The sequence below is a fragment of the Hypomesus transpacificus genome, chromosome 26, assembly GCF_021917145.1.
Source record: "Hypomesus transpacificus isolate Combined female chromosome 26, fHypTra1, whole genome shotgun sequence".
Classification (NCBI taxonomy): domain Eukaryota; kingdom Metazoa; phylum Chordata; class Actinopteri; order Osmeriformes; family Osmeridae; genus Hypomesus; species Hypomesus transpacificus.
Window position 1 is genome coordinate 1099709 of NC_061085.1, and position 22247 is coordinate 1121955.

The window sequence follows — 22247 nt, forward strand, 5'->3', positions numbered from 1 at the left end:
CGTGCCGTTTCGGGGTCGTGGTGAGTCAAACTGACATTGTGACAACTTTTTCACAGCCAAAAATAAATAAATAAAGTGAAACTTTTTATTTCTAGCCTTGTCTACATGCCTATTATTACACTCTCGCGCTGTATCCTAGTCTGCGCTGTGACTCACCATACCTAGTCTGTTACGCCACACTCGTGTTGACGACCTTTCGTAATACAAAAATAAAAGTGAAACGTTATCTGTCTACATAAAAAAATAATTCATACTTTCCCTGGCCGGGGAGCAATCCAGGGCTGTGGAGTTGACAGCCTCGCAGCCTTGCCACTAGACCACAAGGGGAGTTGCTTGTTCTTTGTGCTGTCTCTGCCTCTTTATATATATATATTTTTCTTTTACACTGCAACGTCTGTGTCGTCTATTACGCGACCCCGCACTGTCTCCGGTTCCTTGTGACCCACAGCGGTCTTCTGACAACTTCTCATAATACAAAAAAAAATAAAAATAAAGTGAAACCTTTATATTCCCCCAGTGTGGGTCACAATGACCCCGAGACAGCGCGAAGGTGGCGTAATAGACGGAGCTGTGGGTCACAACGACCCGGAGACAGCGCGAGGGATAAATGCAAGCTGCATAGACAATGAGGAGAGCGTGAGGGTTAATGAATTATGCAATATGAATAGGCTAAATGCTTGAAAATTTTCACTAGAAGAGAAAAACTTAAGGGGACGGACCCACCTGAAACTGACGCCAGCGAGCACACCCTACAATTTCCCCAGAAATTGTACTCTCTCTAGTTTCATAATTTTTTCTTTTTTATATTATCAATCTAAATGAATGCACTCACTAATAAAGTAAATAGTTAAAACTCAAACAGCACGTTGTCAAGAGTCTTCATATGAACTTGGGATTTAATAAGAGTATAAGAGCATAATAAGAGTGTAAAGCAATATTTTTGCGTTGTCAAAAACAATTTTTTCCATTAAATAGTTTTGTTTTTGGAGATATGAAGTTGCCTTTGCACATGGTAACATTTTGTAATGCCCTCTGCGTGTGTGGAACAGATCAAGTCCCTAAGTCAGGGATCTCAAACTGCTGGAGCGGTGCAGGGTCGGACTGGCCATCGGGAGAGTCGGGAGATTTCCTGAACGGCCAGTCAAACGGCCGCGGTAAAATGCAATTTATTTTATTCATTATAATAATACACAGCCGTGGGCCAGTCTGCGGTTCAAAGTCCCGGGCCGTTTTCCAGTCCCAGTCCAGACCTGCCCCCGGGCCATTTCCGGCCCATGCCCCCACGGTCCGCTACATGATGCCAAAAATATAATGTGATCCAGTCTGCAATTTTTTTATTTTTTTTTCAGATAATTACTTTTTACTAGTAGTCTCATACGAATTTAAACTCCCAATTAAGAAGCACTTGAAATAAAACTAATAATATTAAAAATAATTTAGGTTTAGTTTGACGTAATGGCAAAGATCAAAGTGACCGCAAATAGGCCGGCAGTTTGGATAAGAGAGCAGGTACACGTGGGACGATATTAGCTATTGACCGCAAATAAAGATGTTTCTTAATAGGAAAGCTTTGCTGTATTTTTTGGGGAGGTTATTGGAAATTCCTGAAATGCAAGAAAAAAACTTGCTGTTTTAAAGGAATATAATCTCAAGCGTCATTACTTGACTAAACACGGAGAGCAGTATGAGAACTAGGGAGTACTAGGGTGACGAGAGGAGATACGAGATACAGAAAGGACTCACGTCTCAGCAAGTCAGCAAGTCTTTTCATAAGGCCAAGAAGGATGGTGATGCTGCAGTTGAGGCTATTATGTGGTGAATTGATAAAATGTATAGAAACTACTGGGAAGGCTATATTCTTTTTTAAGTATGATGAAAATATGTAAGTAATCAACAACAAAAAAATTCTATTATAGTATATTTCTTATAGTACCGAACTGTGAAGTGGCCCTTCTATGAGACAACAATACCATCAGTGGCCCTAAACCGAATTGAATTTGAGAACCCTGCCCCAGGTCAATGTGGCATTGATTTATGGACACGTGCAACAGGTGTAAATGAATCTTTATTCTAATATATCCGCTATATTGTATTACAATCCTTTTTGCTAAATATCTAATTGAAAGACATGTATACTACATACACATACCACGTTTCCAGTGAATTGGAATTATGGTTCATGAAGAGAAGATTTTTTTTGTTTTGGACACATTTTCATTGTAAAGAAAAATCCAAGATGGTGGCAGTTATGGGATCTTGAGGATTTTTGTTCCCCCTGACAAAAAAGGCTGGTATACCAATTTTTGAGGCCTCCATTTTGGAGTTATGTGGCAGAGGGACAATCCCATTGATTTTGGGCGTGGCCTGTAGTGCCACCTATGGGCTTATGTTGGCCATTGGGGTTGTGGTAGTTACTTCTAGCCAGCAGTATGTGCCAAATTTGAAAAGGTTTCATGCATGAGATCTTGAGTTATTGGGCACTTGAGAGCTACTAGAATAATAATAATAAAGCTAACAATAACAATAGGTTCCCTTGAAACGGAGGAATCCTAATAATAATAATAATAATAATAAAATGAACAATAAGAATAGGTTTCCTCCTGATGAAGGAACTCTAATAATAACAGTAATAATAACAATAGGTTTCCAATAGAATCGCGCTAAGGTCTCGGAGTCTCCTGAAATGGAACGCGTCTTTCTGCCTTGAAGCTGCGTGCGCATCATCATCAAGACCCCATGTATATTGTGAGATAACATCCAAGCTAACAATTTCTCCAAATCTGACTGCAGCTTTGTATACCATATGTACTGTGTTATGGTTGTTTGAGTTAAACAACTTGCTTAATAAATTCAATGGCTGTTAAATGTCAAATCTTACTTTAAATGTATAAAAGAGAGAGTTCCAATCAAATCTGAATTATTTTTAAACCTAGAGGTTTAAAAGACAACCTTTGCCTAAACTGACATGCACCAACTCAGAGAACAGAGTTTCAACATCCATTTACACATTTAGTCTCTATTTTTTACTCTACTCTTAAGATGTCCGAAAAAAGTAGGGTCATCTGAGCTCTAGGGGGCGCTACAATAGGCAACATTTTGTTTTGCCAATAACTGTTGATTTGTTTGTCATATTTAAGTGATTCCTATGTTTCGTAAATTTCTTAGGAGGTCTGACGCATGTTAACGCGTGATACCAGACAAATTGATGAGGCCGCCATTTTGAATGAATGAATACATTTTTTTTCTCTTCTCCTACACAATGTATCCAATATTCACGAGATTTGGCACAGATTGGAGCACCCACGAGCCAGAAACGCTGCCCCTCCCTCCCTCAGTTACAACGCACTCAATCGTAACTAATATATTTTTTAGACGGCCACACAAATGATACATCATTGGAAAGCTACGATTCTTGTGCTTCCATTGAAGCCATCTGAAGGGAGTCAGATGGCTGAGCGGTGAGGGAGTCGGACTAGTAATCAGAAGGTTGACGGATCGATTCCGGCAACGTACTACGGGAATGTACTGTAAGTCGCTCTGGATAAGAGCGTCTGCTAAATGACTAAACACACACACGGACACACTTTTTTGATAATCCAATATGCTATCATTCTAGTATTCTACTATTATTCTATATAGTAGGCTAGTAGGCTATTCGTAAAGCAACACTGACGTAAGAGTTTGCATTGGCTAAAGTTGTTTGGATGCACGTTGTTTTATAACACGGAGGCAAAGTTGTGTACTACAATGCAGACATGACAATGATTGTCACTACTCTGGCGCACTTACAAGAGCGATTAACTGCATAAATGCCAGGTATAGCCTATCGGACACAGTTGCGGTCTTTCCATGCGCCCACCTCCTTCGTTGACCAACCAGCCGGCAAGTCACGTGTGCTAGCAGCAGTAGCAGCTAACCCTCAGCACCTGCTGCTTCTTCGGAGCACTCGGCCTCAATTAATCGTTGTTCTTCTGGGGAATCACTGGATGGGAGATGATCTTCTGTTCTGGTAGTGAGTGGGCCCACTGTGCTAGCTGCAACAGCATTGTCATTTGGTGCCTCTTCATCTCTGAGTGCCACCTTTTTGGATGTGAACCTAAAGTATGTGAATGATACACTCTGGTTAGCTTTGGCTTGCTAGCCATTGACATCTCAACGTTTCTGTTTGCCGCACATGGCTAACTACACGTGCACAGGACTGGCTGGTTCCGCTTGGCAAAAATAAATTGTGAATACATTTTTTGATTTCTGAATACTGGACATGGTGAGCTTAAAAACATTTTAGTGACATTATTTATTTATTTAGAAAACATTTGAGACCCCCTTCAAGTTTTGCTTTTGAGGCTTTCAGGGGGGCTCATGGGTTAATCGGGGGGGTTGAGCCCCCCGGACCAGCCCATATTTCGCACACTGGTAGCAGGTCGACTGACTGATTTCTTTCTTATAGACCAATTATTTGTTTGTAAACATTCGGGATGCGCGCGCAATGTGGTTGCAGAAAACCGTTACAGGATAACATTTATTAATGGAAAAAGGACCACACGGATTATAAAAATAGTTAGATTTAAAAAGACCAAAAAGGTCCAGGAGGGCAGCCTTTAAGAGAGAAAGCGATTACCCATTGATTTGCCGCATCAGAATTTTTATTTGGGTCACGAAAGTCTTGACATTTGAGTGAGAATGTTGCCCGGTACAGACCGCATAGTCGAGCGGCAACCATGTCTTCACGTCATGTCACAAAGTTCATAATTTTACAGTTTCACAGTCAATTCTACATCTAAAAAGTCGAGCAGGGCAGCTTTCAAGAGATATGGGAATTCTGCTTTGAGCCAGCTGGTTCGATTATTTTTCTGATTTGTTTAAACTGGCAATCTGAGCGAGACTGCAGACCAGCATCTCGAGTTTCTTTGATCGAGCCTGTTTCATTCGTCATTTGCCTGAGAAAGCAACCTCCGTTAGCCAGGCTAGTTTTGCCCGATCACTTAGTCAGGCTTTTTAAGGGTATCGTAAATGTATTTGTCCAAAGGCCAAGAGCCTCAAAAAATTAATATCAAGCCCTGCAATCCAGTGGCCAGAGATATATGATGACCTGATCGGCACTCCAAGTGTAATAGACCGGGGAGAAGTTCGTCTTTTGCAACCGACATGCGCTGTTGAGCCTGCTTGACAGTTGTGTGACGTAGGGTGATAATTGGTCTACATTCCCGTAGCGCAACAGTGCATTTCCCTGTTGAAGCTCAGCTTCCATGGACTTCAATGGGGCTGCTTTGAACAGTTTTTGTCAGTGCTACGAAACTATACGGTCATTGGATAAATGCTGTGATAATGTCCCGCCCTGGACGCTCAGCATCTCTGGGGGTGAAAGGAGGAGGGGGATGGCCTGGACGTTGGGCTTCCGCGTGATGATTGGAAGGTCTGTCGAAAGACTGCGTCTCCTTTTGATTGACAGTGATTTTGTACTATAAAAAGTCACCGAAGCTATTCAAGCTCAGTCCCATAACGGATTTTGCTACTGTAGTTGAAAGACAAACTGCTGCAACCTATTTTTGGTATTTGGCGAAATTGCTAGCCAATTTTCATCATACATTTTTCATACAATTATACATCACATTCCTTGTTTTAGTTTAACCTAATTCCTTCAGGTTTAATATTTTTTCGCTAGTTCGTTTGTTCATTCATTCCTACAGTAGGCTAGGCTAGTGTCGTAGGGGTGAACTAGCCAGTGAACTGAAAATGTATATGATGTAAGCCGAAAATGAGCTTCCCCTATTTGAAAGACCAGCAGCCGCCACTGGTATGCTAATATTTCCAAAATTAAGTATGAGCTTTAAACTTTAAAGATACTTCCACTAAAGATAGACCTATTTATCCTCCATATTTGAATCATTTATTGTGCTTATTTATAGTTTAAATCAGGGGTCCCCAAACTTTTTGTCTGCGAGGGCCAGATCATTTTCCTTTCTTTAATGTGGGGCTGGGTCGTTCTGTAACAGAAAATTACATTGGCCAGAGTAACTACCAGTATTATTGTGGAGATTTTAGTATGATTTAAAATGTATTTATTATGCTAGATTCGTTTATTATTTTTTTTATGCACGCACCATACATCCATACATATCAAGGGGTATATAGCCTATTAAAAGAGCATTATTAGCCTACTATCATACAATGGCATTTAGGAATGCTTGGCTGGACCTAATGTTAGTTTCCTCCAGGATCACAATGACTCTTATTGAGTGACTTGTTGCTCTTGTAGGTTAGATGAAGTTAAGTCTTATATTTGCTGTGAAATATTTTACTGTTGATTGTTCTTCTACAGGTACAGTCCTGCACTTTTTGTGGTTCATGTTGTTTTAATTTGTGACTTGTATAACTGCATGCTCTTATGGGTCTTCCCTTTTGGCACTTGTTTAGTTTTTTCACAGTGTATGCTTCATGTTTTGGCCGCTTACAATGTTTGGGACTACCTCCTTGTTATGATCAGTGACCTATGCTCTTTTGTAAAGCTCTCTCTTGGAGGTCGCTTTGGATAAAAGCGTCTGCTAAATTCATAAATGTAAATGTATCGTAATTACCTTTTTTCTTATTCATTGCAATTGAAATCAAAACATTTACTGACGTTTGCTTATTAATCAGTGTGAACTTTTATATATATATGTATATATATATAAAAAATAAATAAAAAGTCTCTGGCATTGTTCAGAGGGCCGGTCCAAATGCGGGGGCGGGCTGTTTTAGTTTTAGTTTGGGGACCCCTGGTTTAAATGAAGCAAATTTTATGCATAGGGGGAGCAGCTTCATGTCTGGTCTGGACTCCAATGCGATAGATGGCAGTAACGTGTCTCTACCTTGGTTTCCAACTGCTCTGGAATGTAAAAAAAAAGAAGAAAAGCCGTTTCTTGCAGTTACCCTGTAATGATCCTTTAACTTTCTCAAAGCCATGTTTTACAATAATATGACTATTTCCTAGCAGATGTATTATTGTTTGGTCCTAGTTTAGTTTGCTAAAATGACAGATATGGCTGCAGAAAAGGAAGGATCTCTTCAGTCTCAAGTAAGTCAGCAACCTTTTTGATATTAAGTGCTAGTTTAAAATGTTTTAGTTAGTGTCAAATCAACATTCAGTTTAACAGTGTTTTATTGTCTGTTTAATTATGAAACCACAAAAAAATATTTCCAACAGACCAGGGGGGTGTTCCATCAACGTAGCTAACGCAAGTCGCGCTAACACGAATAAGTCTCACTGGGTAAACGTCAATTTAGACTTAAGCCTCAAGCCGTTCCACTAACGTTCCGTTCCACTAACAAGCAACGCTAATTCAAGCTAGACCTCAATAAGCTTAGACTCTGCAGCTCAGATCAGGCGATAGTCGAAAAGAGGAGTTATGTCGCAAAAAGCAAAGCGTAAAGCAGCAGAGAGGTGTTGTTTCAGCAGCGTAAATTATTTTTTTGAGTTTTTTGGGAGTTGTCCCCAAAAAGAGCAATGTTGCCGCAATTACCATGGCAAGGGAGACAACTTGTCAAACCATTACGACCGTTAACATGCGTAAATTGTAGACATACCAAATCGACTTAACATATACAGGGCTCTTAAGTGTCACGCATTGAGAGTGACAGTCACTCATTTCGGTCTTTAGTCACGCCCTCCCGCCACACATTGTATTTCTCACGCCGAAAAAAAATATTTATAATATATTGAATATGCCGCAGAACCCAACCAAAATTCCTCTGGCCGCCCCACTCTCACTTTGGAACCGGCAGTTAAGCGCGTCTCCCCTGGAGTTCTTAGTCGAGCCTGCCACTTATCAGCCAATCAAAAAAAAGAAAGGGTCTAAACAATAGACAATCGGAAAATAGCACCATTGTATCTGGGTAAGATTTCATGCAACAACCAATGAAAAAAAAGCATATCCTGTAATTTTTCGGGATTCTGCTACGTCTTCCGAAAGTTTGGTTCACCTACAAAGCAAACTGCTGGAGCTCGAGCATCACTTTGAGCACAGTCATGATCTCCTGTTTTAATGTTACAACAAATTCACCACTTGTTGTGACAACAATGACAACTTGACTGCTGTTTAAAAATGTTTCCCAGATAATTAGCATCAGTTTTTCACGAGTCTCTTAACCAACAGTTACAGCCATGTTCACTGACAACACCTGCTCAGAACAAGTAACGCTAGTTCATAGATGTAGCCGGTGTGTATCGGTGAAACTCACTGTCACTCTTGCCTGTCTTCAAAACTTGAGAGCCCTGTAGCTTACAAGTCGCTCTGGATAAGAACGTCTGCTAAATGACTAAATGTAACATGGAAGGTGGAAGAAATACGCTGCTCCATCTCTATAATTTATTTACAAGTTTAGTTTGTGTACTTCAGGTACAAGTATTATCACTTAACAGGCTAAATACGCGTTACTCCTACGCAGAAGGCGAGCGTTGTACTCGGTGTGCCTGAACGAAAAGGGGGACATGGCAGAGAAGACGGTTTAAAGGGACAATTGACTGGGTTTTTGGGGTATTTCACACTGTTCCTTAAGGTCTCCGAATAGGGTATGTAACATTGGTTGGGTTGAAAATGGCCCGGGTGCTGTTCTATGCCCTCTGACAGATCCTCTGAAATGTTCCCGGGAAAAAAACACTAGCTTTTCTCCTTTTATGGTATGCTCATTAATATTTAGATAAGCTGCGCGCTGATTGGTTGGTTATCAACGAGTGAAGCTGGGAGCAAAAACGCAACATGGCCAACAGCAGCACTCGCTAAAACACCGAAGTTGGAGACTTGAAATAAAAACGCGCAAATAAATCTATTGTGTCTACACAACACTGTTTTCAACAGATTGACTATATATCATTTGAAATGATAACATTACTTGTTTCCACTTCTGTTGTTGAAGCAAACTGGATTGACTTAGGTGGGTAGAACGTTAGGCTACAGCTTAGCAACCAAACCATATCGTGATTCTACTCGGCTTCAGTTAGCTAGCTAGGCTAGCTCTAGATATCTTGCTGTAAAATAACATGACAAAGATCTGGATAAACATGCATCGTGAATTGTAGATTTTCATTACACAGGTTATTTATTTGAATGAAACACAGTCAGGAACATGAATCAACGTTAGCCCCATTGCCAATAAACTAGGCTAAATTATCACACATTCTATGCTCTTGCGTTAACTAGCAAGCTAAACTTGTTTACATGCCTACAGTCTAGGTGTTACTAGTAACAGTTACTAGCAATGCTAACGTATCCTGTATCTAAAACCTGCCTTTCTCCAGTTCTTTCAAATAGATTATCTAGACAGGCGTTAGCAATAAGCCAGACTGCAGTTCGTTTTCTGGCTATTTTTCGGAAGCTTCCCTTCTAATGCCGACTACAGCTAGTCTAGCTAGAGTCATTTGATGTGTGTAGAAACGTATTTAGCATTCTACCGGGTATGCTATATACAGGAAACGTTAGCATTGCTAATAACTGTTAGCACAACATCATACTGTCCTTATAGCTTGCGGTTGCAATGAGCATACGGTTGGAACAGCACCTCTTTCCAGGTTCAGCTTCCTAGCATATCCTGCTTGAAATTGTCCAAGGTTGTCAAAACTGTCTTGGGTGAAATGTTCAGAGCAAATGAATGATTGAGTGTCGAACTTCGCCGGGACCTTCTCATAGACAACAGCAGCCATGCCTGTTGAATGTTTGGCTCCTTGGGAAGACTGTGAGTGTTAGCCTTCCCTGTACAGCCTGGAACACAGCATTTACGACCGTGGTCCATAATCAATATCCTTGTTATAATTCAAAACGTTCTTCTTTGTAATTCCTTATAAGTAGCCTACACAGAGCAGCGCGCAGCTAAACTAGTATCGGAGATAGACGCTACCTCTGGCTGGTCTGGATGTAAATTCTGGGGCGTGACAAAGATACAGACCAGAGCCAATAAGAGGGCGATCACCGGTCCTACGTAGGACCGGTGGCTTTGTTGAAAAGCTAGCGTTTTACAGCCGAATTTTTTCGTTTTGAGATATGAATAGGAAAGAGGTGTCAATGGACTTTGATATTCACGGTATGTTCAGTTTACCCTCCGAACTGTCGTTTTTCAACAATGACAAGGTAAAATCGGTTTTGCAGTCAATTGCCCCTTTAAACCAAACATAGAGCGGCAATTCTGGGTGAGACCTGGCTGAACAGCTAGCTGGTGGGAACATTTTAAAACACCAAATAGTATTGCCAGAGGAGAATGTAAACAAGGCACTGTGGCGGGAGGGAGGGGCAGGAGTGGCGTGACCATGACAATGATTGTCATGTACCCGTGTTAGTGTGGACGGCAAACATTTGGAAAACGATATGAAAACGCTAGTGTGGACGGAGATCGTTTTCAATTCGAATACGCTTAGTAAAACTTTCCAACCTGTTAACTAGTATTTTCTGCATAGTTCTGAAATGTTTTCATTTGATTACATTCTGTTATCATCTAGTTTTTATTGACTGTATATTTTGAGTTTGATTCACATCCATTGTACCTGCAGAATGGATGTGAATAACAAAATAATTGTGACAATAACATTTTATTAGGTTAAAATCAACAAATAATTGTGATAATTAATCGAGATATCAATATTGATCAAAATAATCGTGATTATCATTTTGGCCATAATCGTGCAGCCCTACCCACTGCTGTCAACCTGTTTGAATGGTTTTCGGCGGGACAGACAGCATCAACATCTCGATTCACAAATATTTTCGGTATATTAACACAATGTAAATTGGTTACTGGTGTGTTGTAAATGATCATGTCTGATACTTTATTAACATTTATGTATTACATTATAATACATAATGCAATATTGTGAAGAAGAGCTAGAAATGGCTATGCTAGCTACCATACTGTACATACCAAACAGTAGCCCAATGAAGACTATTTTGTTCCACTTAACGTTTAACATTCGACTGTTGAAGTAAATGGACTTCTTAAAAGTTTTTTTATTCATCAGCCCACTTACAATTTACCACATTAACAACACTTATATTTGTAGTACTTGATGCCAGTTGAATCTAACCATTATCACCAGCAACTGTTCAATAGAAAAAAATAGAACAGAATATACAAGACAACCAACTACATTCAATAAAACATTTTATTGTACAATATGTCCAGTGTTTTTCTACTCCTTTTGTTTGTAGTGATCAGGTGATCTAAATGTCTGTTGTTCACAAACCTCAGACTGCAGTAGTAGATGCATCTAGTTGAGCTAACTAGCTAGTGAGGGGACCTGAAATTCCTGCCGAGCCTTGCTGGACGATAGGGGACCCAAGGATTCATCTGCAATTCATTGTTGCTAGCTCTAATCAGATGTACTATAGGCTAATAAGAGCAGACTCTGTAAACTTTGTATGCCAACGAACACCAATAACTAAACTAATTTGACAGACTATAAACCAACAAACTTTTGGTTATGCTACACCTGCTCTCTAGCTAGCTACAGTGAAAGTGTTGCTTAGCCCTATGTTAGATAGGCCTACTAGACCTACAGTCTACCTCTAACTGCATTTAGAATCTAACAAGCTGTAATCTTACGATACATTTTATCTAAAGCTGGCTACATGAAATACTACTAATAACAATTGATATGTGGTGGTTGAAATATGAAAAAATGCAGGATTTTCATCAATTTACCAGCTAACTTCCTTCGAACACACTGAAAATGAATGGGGTTCAACGGTGGAAAATACAACGTTTGGAACTATAGGTCGCATGAGACACGCTTTACTTCCGCATTCCTCGATAACAATGGGAGTCTATGAAAGTGTTGCAACTCTCTTTTTCTATGGCTCTGGTGACACCGTGACATACATTGATTGACAGCTTAAAGTGTAACTGAACTGATGTATGAAGTACGGCTCATATAATTATTAAAATAAGATCACAAAACTTTATCTGACAACTAAAAGAGCAAAATGTTCCATTTGTCAATAAAAACGTTTTAAACTTTACTACTTAACTACTGGGCGCGGCCATCTTGGAATCGTCATGTCTGTGACGTCACGAGAATGGTTAGGTACTGTGACTGCCACCTGCTAGCAGTCATCAAGATTGATATTGATAGATTGTCAGGGAGATGAGGGGTAGAAATGGCTTTAAATGAACCAGCTAAAACAAGGTGCAAAGTAGGATCTTATTGGCTGGTTGTAAAAACACATTTTACAAGACAGAAGGCATTCACTATCATGTCCTACCAAAGCGGCAACTGGTTTTACGAAAATGGCTTGTATCTATACAGCGCCAAAGCCCGCCAGTTGCCCCCGGATTCAGAGTTTGCAGGGATCCCTTTACAGAAGTGGATTATATTTATAAACCTTTTAAATACGCTAACGTTACATACATACACTGGCATTTTTGACATAGCTATGCTAGCTAGCTCCTAAATTCACATCTGATTGTAGCCAAAGCTAGCTCAGTTACGTAACGTTTCCGTTTGTTTAACCTAGCGAGCATGTGAGTATGTTTCACACAACTTGAACAGGCTACTAAAAACTGAAACTTACCAGCTATGTGGGCGCTCCAAAGAACAACACAGGGTCAGACCGAGTACTGATATTCTTAGGACAGACAAGACAACGCAAAACAACCTGGCATAGAATGACATTTAAGTAGCCTAATTAGATCATACTATGATTCATAGGTTACACCTATGATAAGCTAACATAAAAGGTATTTCTCCTCACACAGCATGGGAAAGAGCCTGTGCTCAATGATGAACGATCATTTTGGTGGACCACCAACACCCAGGTCATGCAGGTCTGCCTCTTTGATCAGATCGATTCTGTCGGTTGGCATTGTCGTGCAGTTGCGACAAGTAGCTAGCTACAAGCACACAGTGTTGTTCAACCTGTCAGTGTTAACTATATTTATATCTTCCGACAAAACCACATATTCTGCATCATATGGAACAACTGCAGTCCTGCAGGTACATAATTACGCATTGTTTGACAGCTTACCTCATTAGCTTAAGGATAAGGAAATACATAAACAAATGTACACAGAAATAAATAAATACAGAAATAAATGTACACAGAAATAAATAAATAAATACAAAAATAAATAAATACAGAAATAAATGGCCATGTAAATAAATAAATACGTAATTAATATTTTTTCCTACATTTATTTGTATATATTTATATAAATAAATGTATTTATAAATGTATTATTGTTATTATTATTATTTTTGTTATAAATGTATGTTTAGTCATTTATATTTAGCAGATGCTCTTATAGACTTACAGTAAGTACAGGGACATTCTCCCTGAGGCAAGTAGGGTGAAGTGCCTTGCCCAAGGACACAAAGTCACTTGGCTTGGCCGGGAATCAAACCAACAACCTTCTGATTAATAGCCCCCCCCCCCCCCCCCCCTTACAATAAATTATCTTCGAACGTATATTACACGTGGCTTCGTCCTTATCTTTGGCTGTATTAAAATGTAGCCAAGTCTTTGACCGCTTAGTACGTTCAGCCATCGTAGCTAGCAACAAAATGAGAAATGACGTGAAGTAGGGCCTGAGCCACTTAATTTCTTCTTCTTTTAGTTTAAAGGCGGTTGGCAGGCCATTCAATTGAATTTAGTAATTTTATTAGATGTATGTTATATTAATTTTATTAGATGTATTTATATCAATGTACGTTTGTGCACCGTATTTAGTCATTTAGCAGACGCTCTTATCCAGACCATGATCACAGTAGCCACTGCAGTGATTTGATTTTAGGGGAGGAACTACAGGTGAATAGGAAAAAGAAAATCCTGTTCTTCTATCAGAATGAAACTTTACCACATGAATATACCCAAAAATATAAGATATATTTGTATTGTGACTTTTAGTTCCCCCCCAATAAATTATGCAAATGACGTGTTTTCTCATTAAATATGCGCTAATTTGCATACAATGTAGAACACGGCAACTCCATCATAAATGAAGTCAGAACTTTTTGGTTTGTTTTAATGGGATCAATAACTAATTGGTTAGAATTGTTCAGAGGCTTTTGTAAAAATTGTTTTTTCAGTTAATTATGTTGAAATGCATTTGACAAGTGCTTTTTTGGTATATAACACATAAATGAGATTGACAAAAAAAAAAACTGAACATGTCTAGATATTGCAATTACAAAGCAGTATGTAAAATTGTGTGGCTTTACCTATTACGAGCCAAGAGTTGTCTAGCTTGACGTGTGCTAGATGCCATTTGGAGAAAATCGCTGTTAAACATTTAGAAGTATTAGAATGGGTTCTCTCTATCGCTCTGTGGTCCCCCCCTCACTGCTTTGACAAAAAAGTTAATAGCAATATATGATTTGGCTAGCCATGTGCTAGAGAGAATAAGCTAAGTTATTTCTTAACTTGCTGACACAAATTTCAATAAAAGATGGTAACAGACCATGATTTAAGGTTTTGTTTCCTTGGCGAAGGTTGTATAAAATCATAAAAAAAAAATGTTTTAAATATTTTTGGGCAATATTTGTGGCATTTTATGAAAGTTTATTATATGGCAACGACAGTACGAGCGCTCTGATTGGCTAATGGGTAGTCATGCCAGCCGCGTCTTGACCTCATCGCCGGTCCACGGCCTGATACGGATTATTGTTACCCTCCTCTGACGTCATCTTCAAAATGAGCGATATCGAGGAGTCAGCTGAGTTTACTATCCAGACAATACTGAAGACATCAACGGCGATGAAGAAATTGTTAACTTTCTAAAAGAGTCTTTATTTGTGTTGGAATTAAAGCCATTTTAGCAGAACCGTGTTGTCCGCTTCCTATCAAAAGTAATTGGGTGCTAGGCAACACCTGAAACACACCGTGAGAAGACTTGAGAGCTAGCTACAATTAGCCATATAATAAACAACTTACGAACCTCGACCGTTCGGTCATGCCGGAAAATATCAAATTGAGGCTTGAACGTATCGACCGAGCAATAGCGAGGTCGATACGTTCAAGCCAGGTTAGTAAGTTGTTTATTGGAACCAGGGTCCTTAAAGAACTGGGTATCAATTCCCATCCTTAGTCTTGTCTCGGTCTAGGACAAAGAGGACCTTGTATTTAATTTTGAGACTGGTCAAGACCAAAACTGCAGGAAAATCACAAGCTAAATTGCCTGTGCATTATTTAACACTATAACTTTAACAGATAAGCGAAGGCACTCGAGACCGCTAGCAAAGTTTCTTTGACAAACAAAATGTCAAAATGTGTTTCTTGTACCCCAAAACATTGCTTGTATCAGCTGGAAGGTTCCATTGCACGGTTTAGGCAGGAAAAATTATTTTATGGCGAAAACTGAAGCTAACAGTAGCTAACCAGCTAGCCACAATCACAACTGTAACAAACCTGCATGCGATGCACCTAAATGCCGTTTTTAAGTTATCATTTACAAACAGTACCATACACAACATGTACAGGTGGACAGGATTACATGACTAGTTTTTCTCTGGCTGATGTTGATGGCTAACATTTGCAAAACGTTGCAGTTTTTTGGCTGTTAAAGCATAGTAATTTAGCTAGCTCCCTTGGTGCTGGCCAGTAGCAATCTAGCTACGGCTTAACAAAAACATTTTCAAGCACAAACTTGGCAATGACGAATCCAACCATAAGCTATTGAGACTTACATTATCGTTTTAATTTGGAACGTTTTACACTTTAAACTATGGAAAAACATTTACACGCAAAATAGATGTGTAAACCCGTGTCATAGATACGCAGAGGAAGCAGAGAAGAAGAATTGGTACACTTATTTTTTGTTTGAATACATGGTTTTATTTTTCAAGTTTTCGACCAAAATGTACATTTTCAATTTCAACCTTTAGTTTTTTGGCTAAAGATTTTTTTTTCAAAGTAACAAAACATTTGACCCTGATTTAGCTCCATGTGGGCCTATGTATATCATTGTTATGGTCATTAGAATATCTTGGGTACCATTACCTTTCTTTCTCATTAGAAGGAAGAGGTGGAGGCACTTTCCTCTATATATGGTGATGAATGGTGTGTTATTGACGAAGCATCAAGAACATTTAGTATCAAAATATCCGATGATCTTACACACCCCAAATACACAGCACGTTTACAGGTAAGACATAAGTTACATAAAATTAAATTAAATGTTAATGTAAATATATTTGATTACTAACTTGTATTTCCATTACTAGATGATGCTGCCACACGATTATCCTAGTTCAGCACCACCTATCTATCAGATAAAGTAAGTCTACAATGTCTATTCAGGGGTTTTCCTGGCTCAAAAATAGGCTTAGGTGGTGGATCGTGTAACCCAAATTGGGTTCTTGAATTATGCTAATTACAACTAGGTATACAGTAAACCTAAATCTTTCTGGATTGGTTTTTGATAAAACTCTCCAGGACGAGGATTCAGGGCTCTTTAGTCTCAAGCATTTCAACGATTTCTTACCCTCTCACACAACACCTTGTATTTTTCACGCAATGAAGTAAGGGATAACTTGTCCTGCTATATACATTTAATAGATGAGGCGCAGGCATACGGAGGTGAGTAATGAGCCGGGTTCAGAGTTGTCTTGAGTTATACTGAGTTAAATGCCACCAAAAAGCCATCAGAAACCATCCCATCCCTGAGCCTCTCTCTTCTCTACAGAGTAGGTGTGGGCGGATTGATCTAAAGTATCGATAGTATCGATACCAACATTGGTATCAGTATTGATTGATACTCGCGTGAAAAGATCGATACTTAAGTTTAAATTTCTCTTCTCTACATTCAGTACACAACTCCCTTTACATCCGTGATTGTGCAGACACAGCTCCTCTTGCTCCTCCAATTTCGCTCAAGCTCACTTTTCCCCTCCCTGCCTCCCCTGCTATGTTGTGAATTGTTGCCGTCGTGCACATGCAGTACATGACTCAGTCAGCAGCACACTGATGGCTGCACAATGGCAGAGAGAAAGAGAAGCTCAGCTTCTCAATGAATTAAAGGAAAACATCATTAAAGCATTCAATGATCATGAAAATGCAAATCAGAAGAATAAGAAATGTGTTTAATCGCCAAGTAACTGTACACAAACAAGGAATTTACTTTGGTGGGCAGGTGCATACAATAAACATAATAAGTGTTATAATTACATAATAATTTTCTATCTTCATTCAAATGTGCATATTGATGCGTTGACTTCATAAATTAGGCATTGTTTTCCCCAACACAAAAGTATATCAGCTGCTTTCCAAAGTAAAAAGTACCGGTATCGGTTTTGGTATCGGCAATACTGTATTTACAGTACCCTGTATTTACTTGGTATCGGATCGATACCAAATCTTGCAGTATCGCCCACCCCTACTACAGAGCACACAATAATGTAAGACTGGACATAACGTAGCTACATTACCCTGCTGCTGCTACTACATAGGCTAGCTTTGGTTCATCTAACGTAGCATGATTATACGTCAATATAAGGCAACGTAGCGCGACGTGACGCAAACGTTACAAACTGATGCTGCACATTATTGGAGAAACAAGAGGATATATTTTTAATTGGAAGGGTTTTCTTTCTCGAGCTTACCTCACAGTGCACCGGCGTGAGAATACAAACAATCTCATGTGACTGGGGGCAGAGGGCAACACTGACATTATGGTGGCAAAATAAATTAACACAGAACAGGATGATATTGCAATTTAATTGTATTTAACTTTACTAATGATGGGCTTATCGTATTGATGCAGTCACAATAAAATGTATTTAGTAAAATAAAGTTTATTTAGGCTCTTTCTCCAGAGGGGCAGATCAGCCAATCAGGGCAAAAGGGCTGTTGCCCGGGCAACAGTAGCCCCTACCTGTGCATGTCCCTGAGTGCGGGAGAGAGCAGGACCATGCAGCGTTTAATGCTTGGAAGTACCAACATTAGTTTGAGTTTGACTCTGTAAAAAGTGACAAAAACATTAGCGTCCGCTGTACACTGCGGGGGAAGAAAACGTTTATCTACAGAGAAAAATTCCACCTCAACTCAATGTGCATGAAGTTAACAGATTGATACTGATAAAAACAAGTTTGGAAAAAGAGACATTCATTGGTGGCCAAGCGGCGAAGCCACCATAAGTGTCTGAGTAAAACTCAGCAATATTTGGACTACATAGACAACCTAGGTGTCAAAAGTTTCGTCTTGGTAGCGATTGAGTTGCTTGTATTTGTATCTACGTTCCGTTGCACAGTTTAAGTAGAAATTAAGTTTTTGTGGCGAAAAGTGTAACGGTGGCTAATTGCTAGACACAGTCACTGACGCTACTAATGTCACTAACGTCACGAAAACTCGCGTGACTAGCTCTAGCAGAATTTGCAGAAAATGTCTAATAAAGGGAGAACTCCCACTCTCGGGAAACTTCCGGGTTCTGAACTGGTTGCAGTTCCACTCAAGTTCCATATGAGGGTGCTAACGGTCGAGTGCAGAATGAATGGAGGTCTGTGGAACTATACCCCTCAAAATCCACTTTTCTCAGAATACATTTTTTTGTCTAGTAATTTGAATTATGAAATCGAAAGGGGAGGCAAAAAAAATACACAGCACTGGGTGTTAGATTTTTTGTAAGTCGCCTTTCTGTTCTAAAAAGCCTTTGAAAATTGCATTGACGTCATACACATCGTACGACCTGAGCTACTGCTTAACGGCATGCTCCGGTTACTTCCACTTTTCTCTCGAGGCATCGACAACACAGCTGACAGGTTAGGCTCTCCCTGTCAATACACATAATAGAAAGAGTTTTGGCTTGCTAATGTTGTTGCTAATGTTGCTAATGCTCTGACATTCTGGTTCTGCTTCGGATGCCATGAAGCAGGATCTTTGGCCGTAGTCAGTCCTTCACTAACCAATCAGCCTTCGTTAGCAGAATGCTAGCGTGTTATGGGCAACAACGACTTACCCTGTGAGAAATCGAAAGGACAAAAGTACTCATTCATTCAACTTTTGACCTGTAATCCATGTTGAACATGCAAAAATTACAATCAAATCAGAGATTTATCAACGACAATCAGGCGAGAGTAGGGGTGTCACGATACCAAAAATTCAGTAGTCGGTGCCAATACCATTCAAATAACACGATTCTCGATGCCAATTTCGATACCATGTTAAAAAAAAGAGGATTGTCTAAGATTCCATGTAGGCTACTTGAACCATGAACTTCTTTAAAATATTTGAAAAATAGCAAAACGTCCTACAAAGACATACAAAACATGTGCAATAGAGCCTCTTCTGGAACTGAATCAGAACTTGCCTTGAATTCTTTAAACAAATCCAGATGACGATCTTTCAGGTGCTTAGCTAAATTGGAAGTATTCCCCCTTGGTCTGAAGACTGCGGTAGCATTTTTTGCATAATGGCTTCTGCGGATTAATTATAACGCCACGGTCATCTGCCTCAAAGGCAAACTACTTTTTTTGCCTTTCTTGTCAACAAGTCGAAGCGGGGCGATCGCTAAAGCAGCAGTTGTTATCTTGTTTTTCTTAATGTAAACGTCGACTGGAACACTCCTGAAGGCGCAGCACCGATGCTAACATCTGGCATCGGCGCTCACGGTACTTACGGTGCTTCAAAAAAATGGGCATCGTCTGTGTTTTGTTATTTTAGCATCGGAAGGTACCGTAAGTATCGGTTCTCGTGACATCCCTAGGCGAGAGACAAATTTAGCCGTTTAGCTCCATAAACTCCCATTCATTTTGCACTCGACCTCGATCACTCCCAGTGGAACTCTGGTGGAACTGCAACAAAATTCGGTACAATGGGGCTTAATAGGGAGTGGGCAGGGTCTCCTTAAACAGGCTCTGACATTAGTTTAGCAGCTCGTTAACTTCTGGGAGACGGCTAGGCTAACTACTTTACTGCAAGGCAGCTGCAGAAACGCCACAAGCAAAGAGGCCTGGGTGATAACTATTTGCTCATTTTACTTTGTGATATGAAGCACAATTGTGATGTGTAATGTACAATATAAGATGATATTATTAAGGAAGTACATCTACTTTCGCAAACAGTAGTCTACTATTTCACTGAAGCATTAGCATCATGACATTAGCCTCTGTTGCCCGGGCAACACATACTACAGCGGTTTATGATGCATCTGTTTTTATTTATGACATTAGATTACAAGTAAACTATTTGTGGGTGAAATTATCATTACCTGTGGTTTCAAACCAATGTAGGTCACTGCAATAATGTAGCTTACGCGAGACACACTAGTAGCTAACAAAAACATCTCCACAGCTGTTTAGGAATTCAAACGGCGACAGAACATGTTCGGCACTCCCCTTGCTTTGTTAAATCAAAAGTCTTTCAATAGATGAAACTATCTGACTACCAACCTGAACTTCATTGCCACAGGCTAAACTTTGTCAATCTGTGCATGAAAATAATTAATTTGAGCCTAAACCGTACAGCCGGACGTTAAATCAAATTCAACCAACGCAATCGCAACCAAGAAGAACACAGCAATAGTCTAGTACTGTACTGTAGTAGTACAATTTACCGGGGCAGCTTCTCCACACAGGGCTATTTTGCGTTGTTACAGAAAATGATCGCTACCACTGAGATTTTTATGAATGAGGGATTTTCCCCTAACTAAATGTCAATCTTATTTACATTTTTGGGGGCATATTTTCAGTTAGCAGATGGTACTATTTGAATTGCGATTCCATCTGAGATAGCTACTGCTGGTAACGTCGTTGTTAGAATAAGCTACAAAGGGGGTTCTTTATAAATGAGTGAATGCAATATGAGTAGGCTAAATGCCTAAAAATTTCACCAGAAGGGAAAAACTTATAATGACGTTTAAGTCATAGAGATTGGGTCAATTTTTACACCGGTCTGCCAAATGTTTTCATTTTGATTCAACTAGGGGGACCAGATTTGAGTTTGTGAAAAAGAGGACACTTCGTCACACGGGGGGGGGGGGGGGGGGTCATATATCCAAATGACATAGGCTATATGATAATTTATTTATTGAACCTTAACAAAGTTGCAAAGTGCAAATGTAAAACAAATCTATTTTTTTGCATTTAGTCCAGTGCTCATGTGGCTTTCAGTGGTTGTTTAATGTCTTTAATGTGTCTTGTTCATATATTAAAGCAATAATGATAACAAATAACACATTTTAAATAATTAAATAATACATTTTGCAGATGGCCACATATTAAAATGAGAAAATAAAGACACTTTTCAGTCCTCTAATATTGAAGCAATAATGATAACAAAGGCAGCAAGGTGCCCACAGTGTTGCCAGATTGGAAATGGCGAAGTATCAAACCAAAGGCTCAAAATGATCGTATTTAGAGGACAGTTATTGTGCATCTAGCAACATTGAGAAAGCGGTTGACCAATGACAGTTCTCTCTACAGTCAGAGCTCGCGCAAGAAGGTGGAACGTAATCAAGATACCCTTTCCAAAACTTGTAAGGGCGTAATAACTAGTCTGTGAAAGACACAGAGAAACACTAATATCTGACGAGGCAAAATCCCGGACAATTTTGGAATCCCTGCCGGACGCATTTTATAGGTCTCGAAAAGAGGACATGTCCGGGTAAAAGAGGACGTCTGGTCACCCTAGATCAGGGGTCCCCAAACTTTTGTCTGCGAGGGCCAGATCATTTTTCTTTCTTTAATGTGGGGCCGGGTCGGAACAGAAATCTACTTGGGCCGGAGTAACTACCAGTATTATTTTGGAGATTGTATTATGATTTTAAATGTATTTATTAGTACTGTCAAACAATTAAAATATTTAATCTCGATTAATCGCATTAATGTCATAGTTAACTCGCGGTTAATCACAATTAATCGCAAATTTTTGTCTATTCTAAATGTCCCTTGATTTCTTTTTGTCCAATTATTTTTTCTCATTTTAATGCTTTTATCAACATGGAAAAGTGGATCGGATTGCTTGGTGCAAATGTTTTTTAAATTGAAAATAACATTGCAATCGCCTGGCTTTGACGAGGGGGCGGAGAATTCGCATCAGCTGTGTGCTTTGCCATCAGGTAGTATTTCAGACTGAACGTGCGGCGATGATAGCTCAGTTCACAACGACAAAACACACAGATCAATTTGCACTTGTCAATGGGACCATTTGGCAACTTTTTTATAGTAAACTTTGCATTCAGAATCTTATTGGCATCCATTTCGGCGTCTCGCGCTCGCCATCTACTCAAAGCGTAAAGTTAGCCAATACTCTTTAGCCGGCTCGCAAGCCCAAACAAGTGTGTGAGCCGTGCCTGTT

At 39.6% G+C, this 22247-nt stretch overlaps 1 protein-coding gene across 4 annotated transcripts in view; it reads left to right on the forward strand.

Moving 5' to 3' along the window:
• Positions 1-6859: 6859 nt before the first annotated feature.
• impact (impact RWD domain protein) overlaps positions 6860-22247 on the forward strand; it is a 79608-nt gene continuing 64220 nt past the window's right edge. For 3 of the 4 annotated variants that reach the window (XM_047049407.1, XM_047049409.1, XM_047049410.1), the window contains exons 1-3: positions 6870-7054; positions 15973-16101; positions 16181-16233. In XM_047049407.1, the coding sequence (XP_046905363.1) occupies positions 7010-7054; positions 15973-16101; positions 16181-16233 (227 nt within the window). In that variant the 5' untranslated portion in view covers positions 6870-7009. Of the gene's footprint in view, positions 7055-15972; positions 16102-16180; positions 16234-22247 lie in introns of all 4 variants that reach the window. The other variant, XM_047049408.1, reaches the window with a different exon arrangement.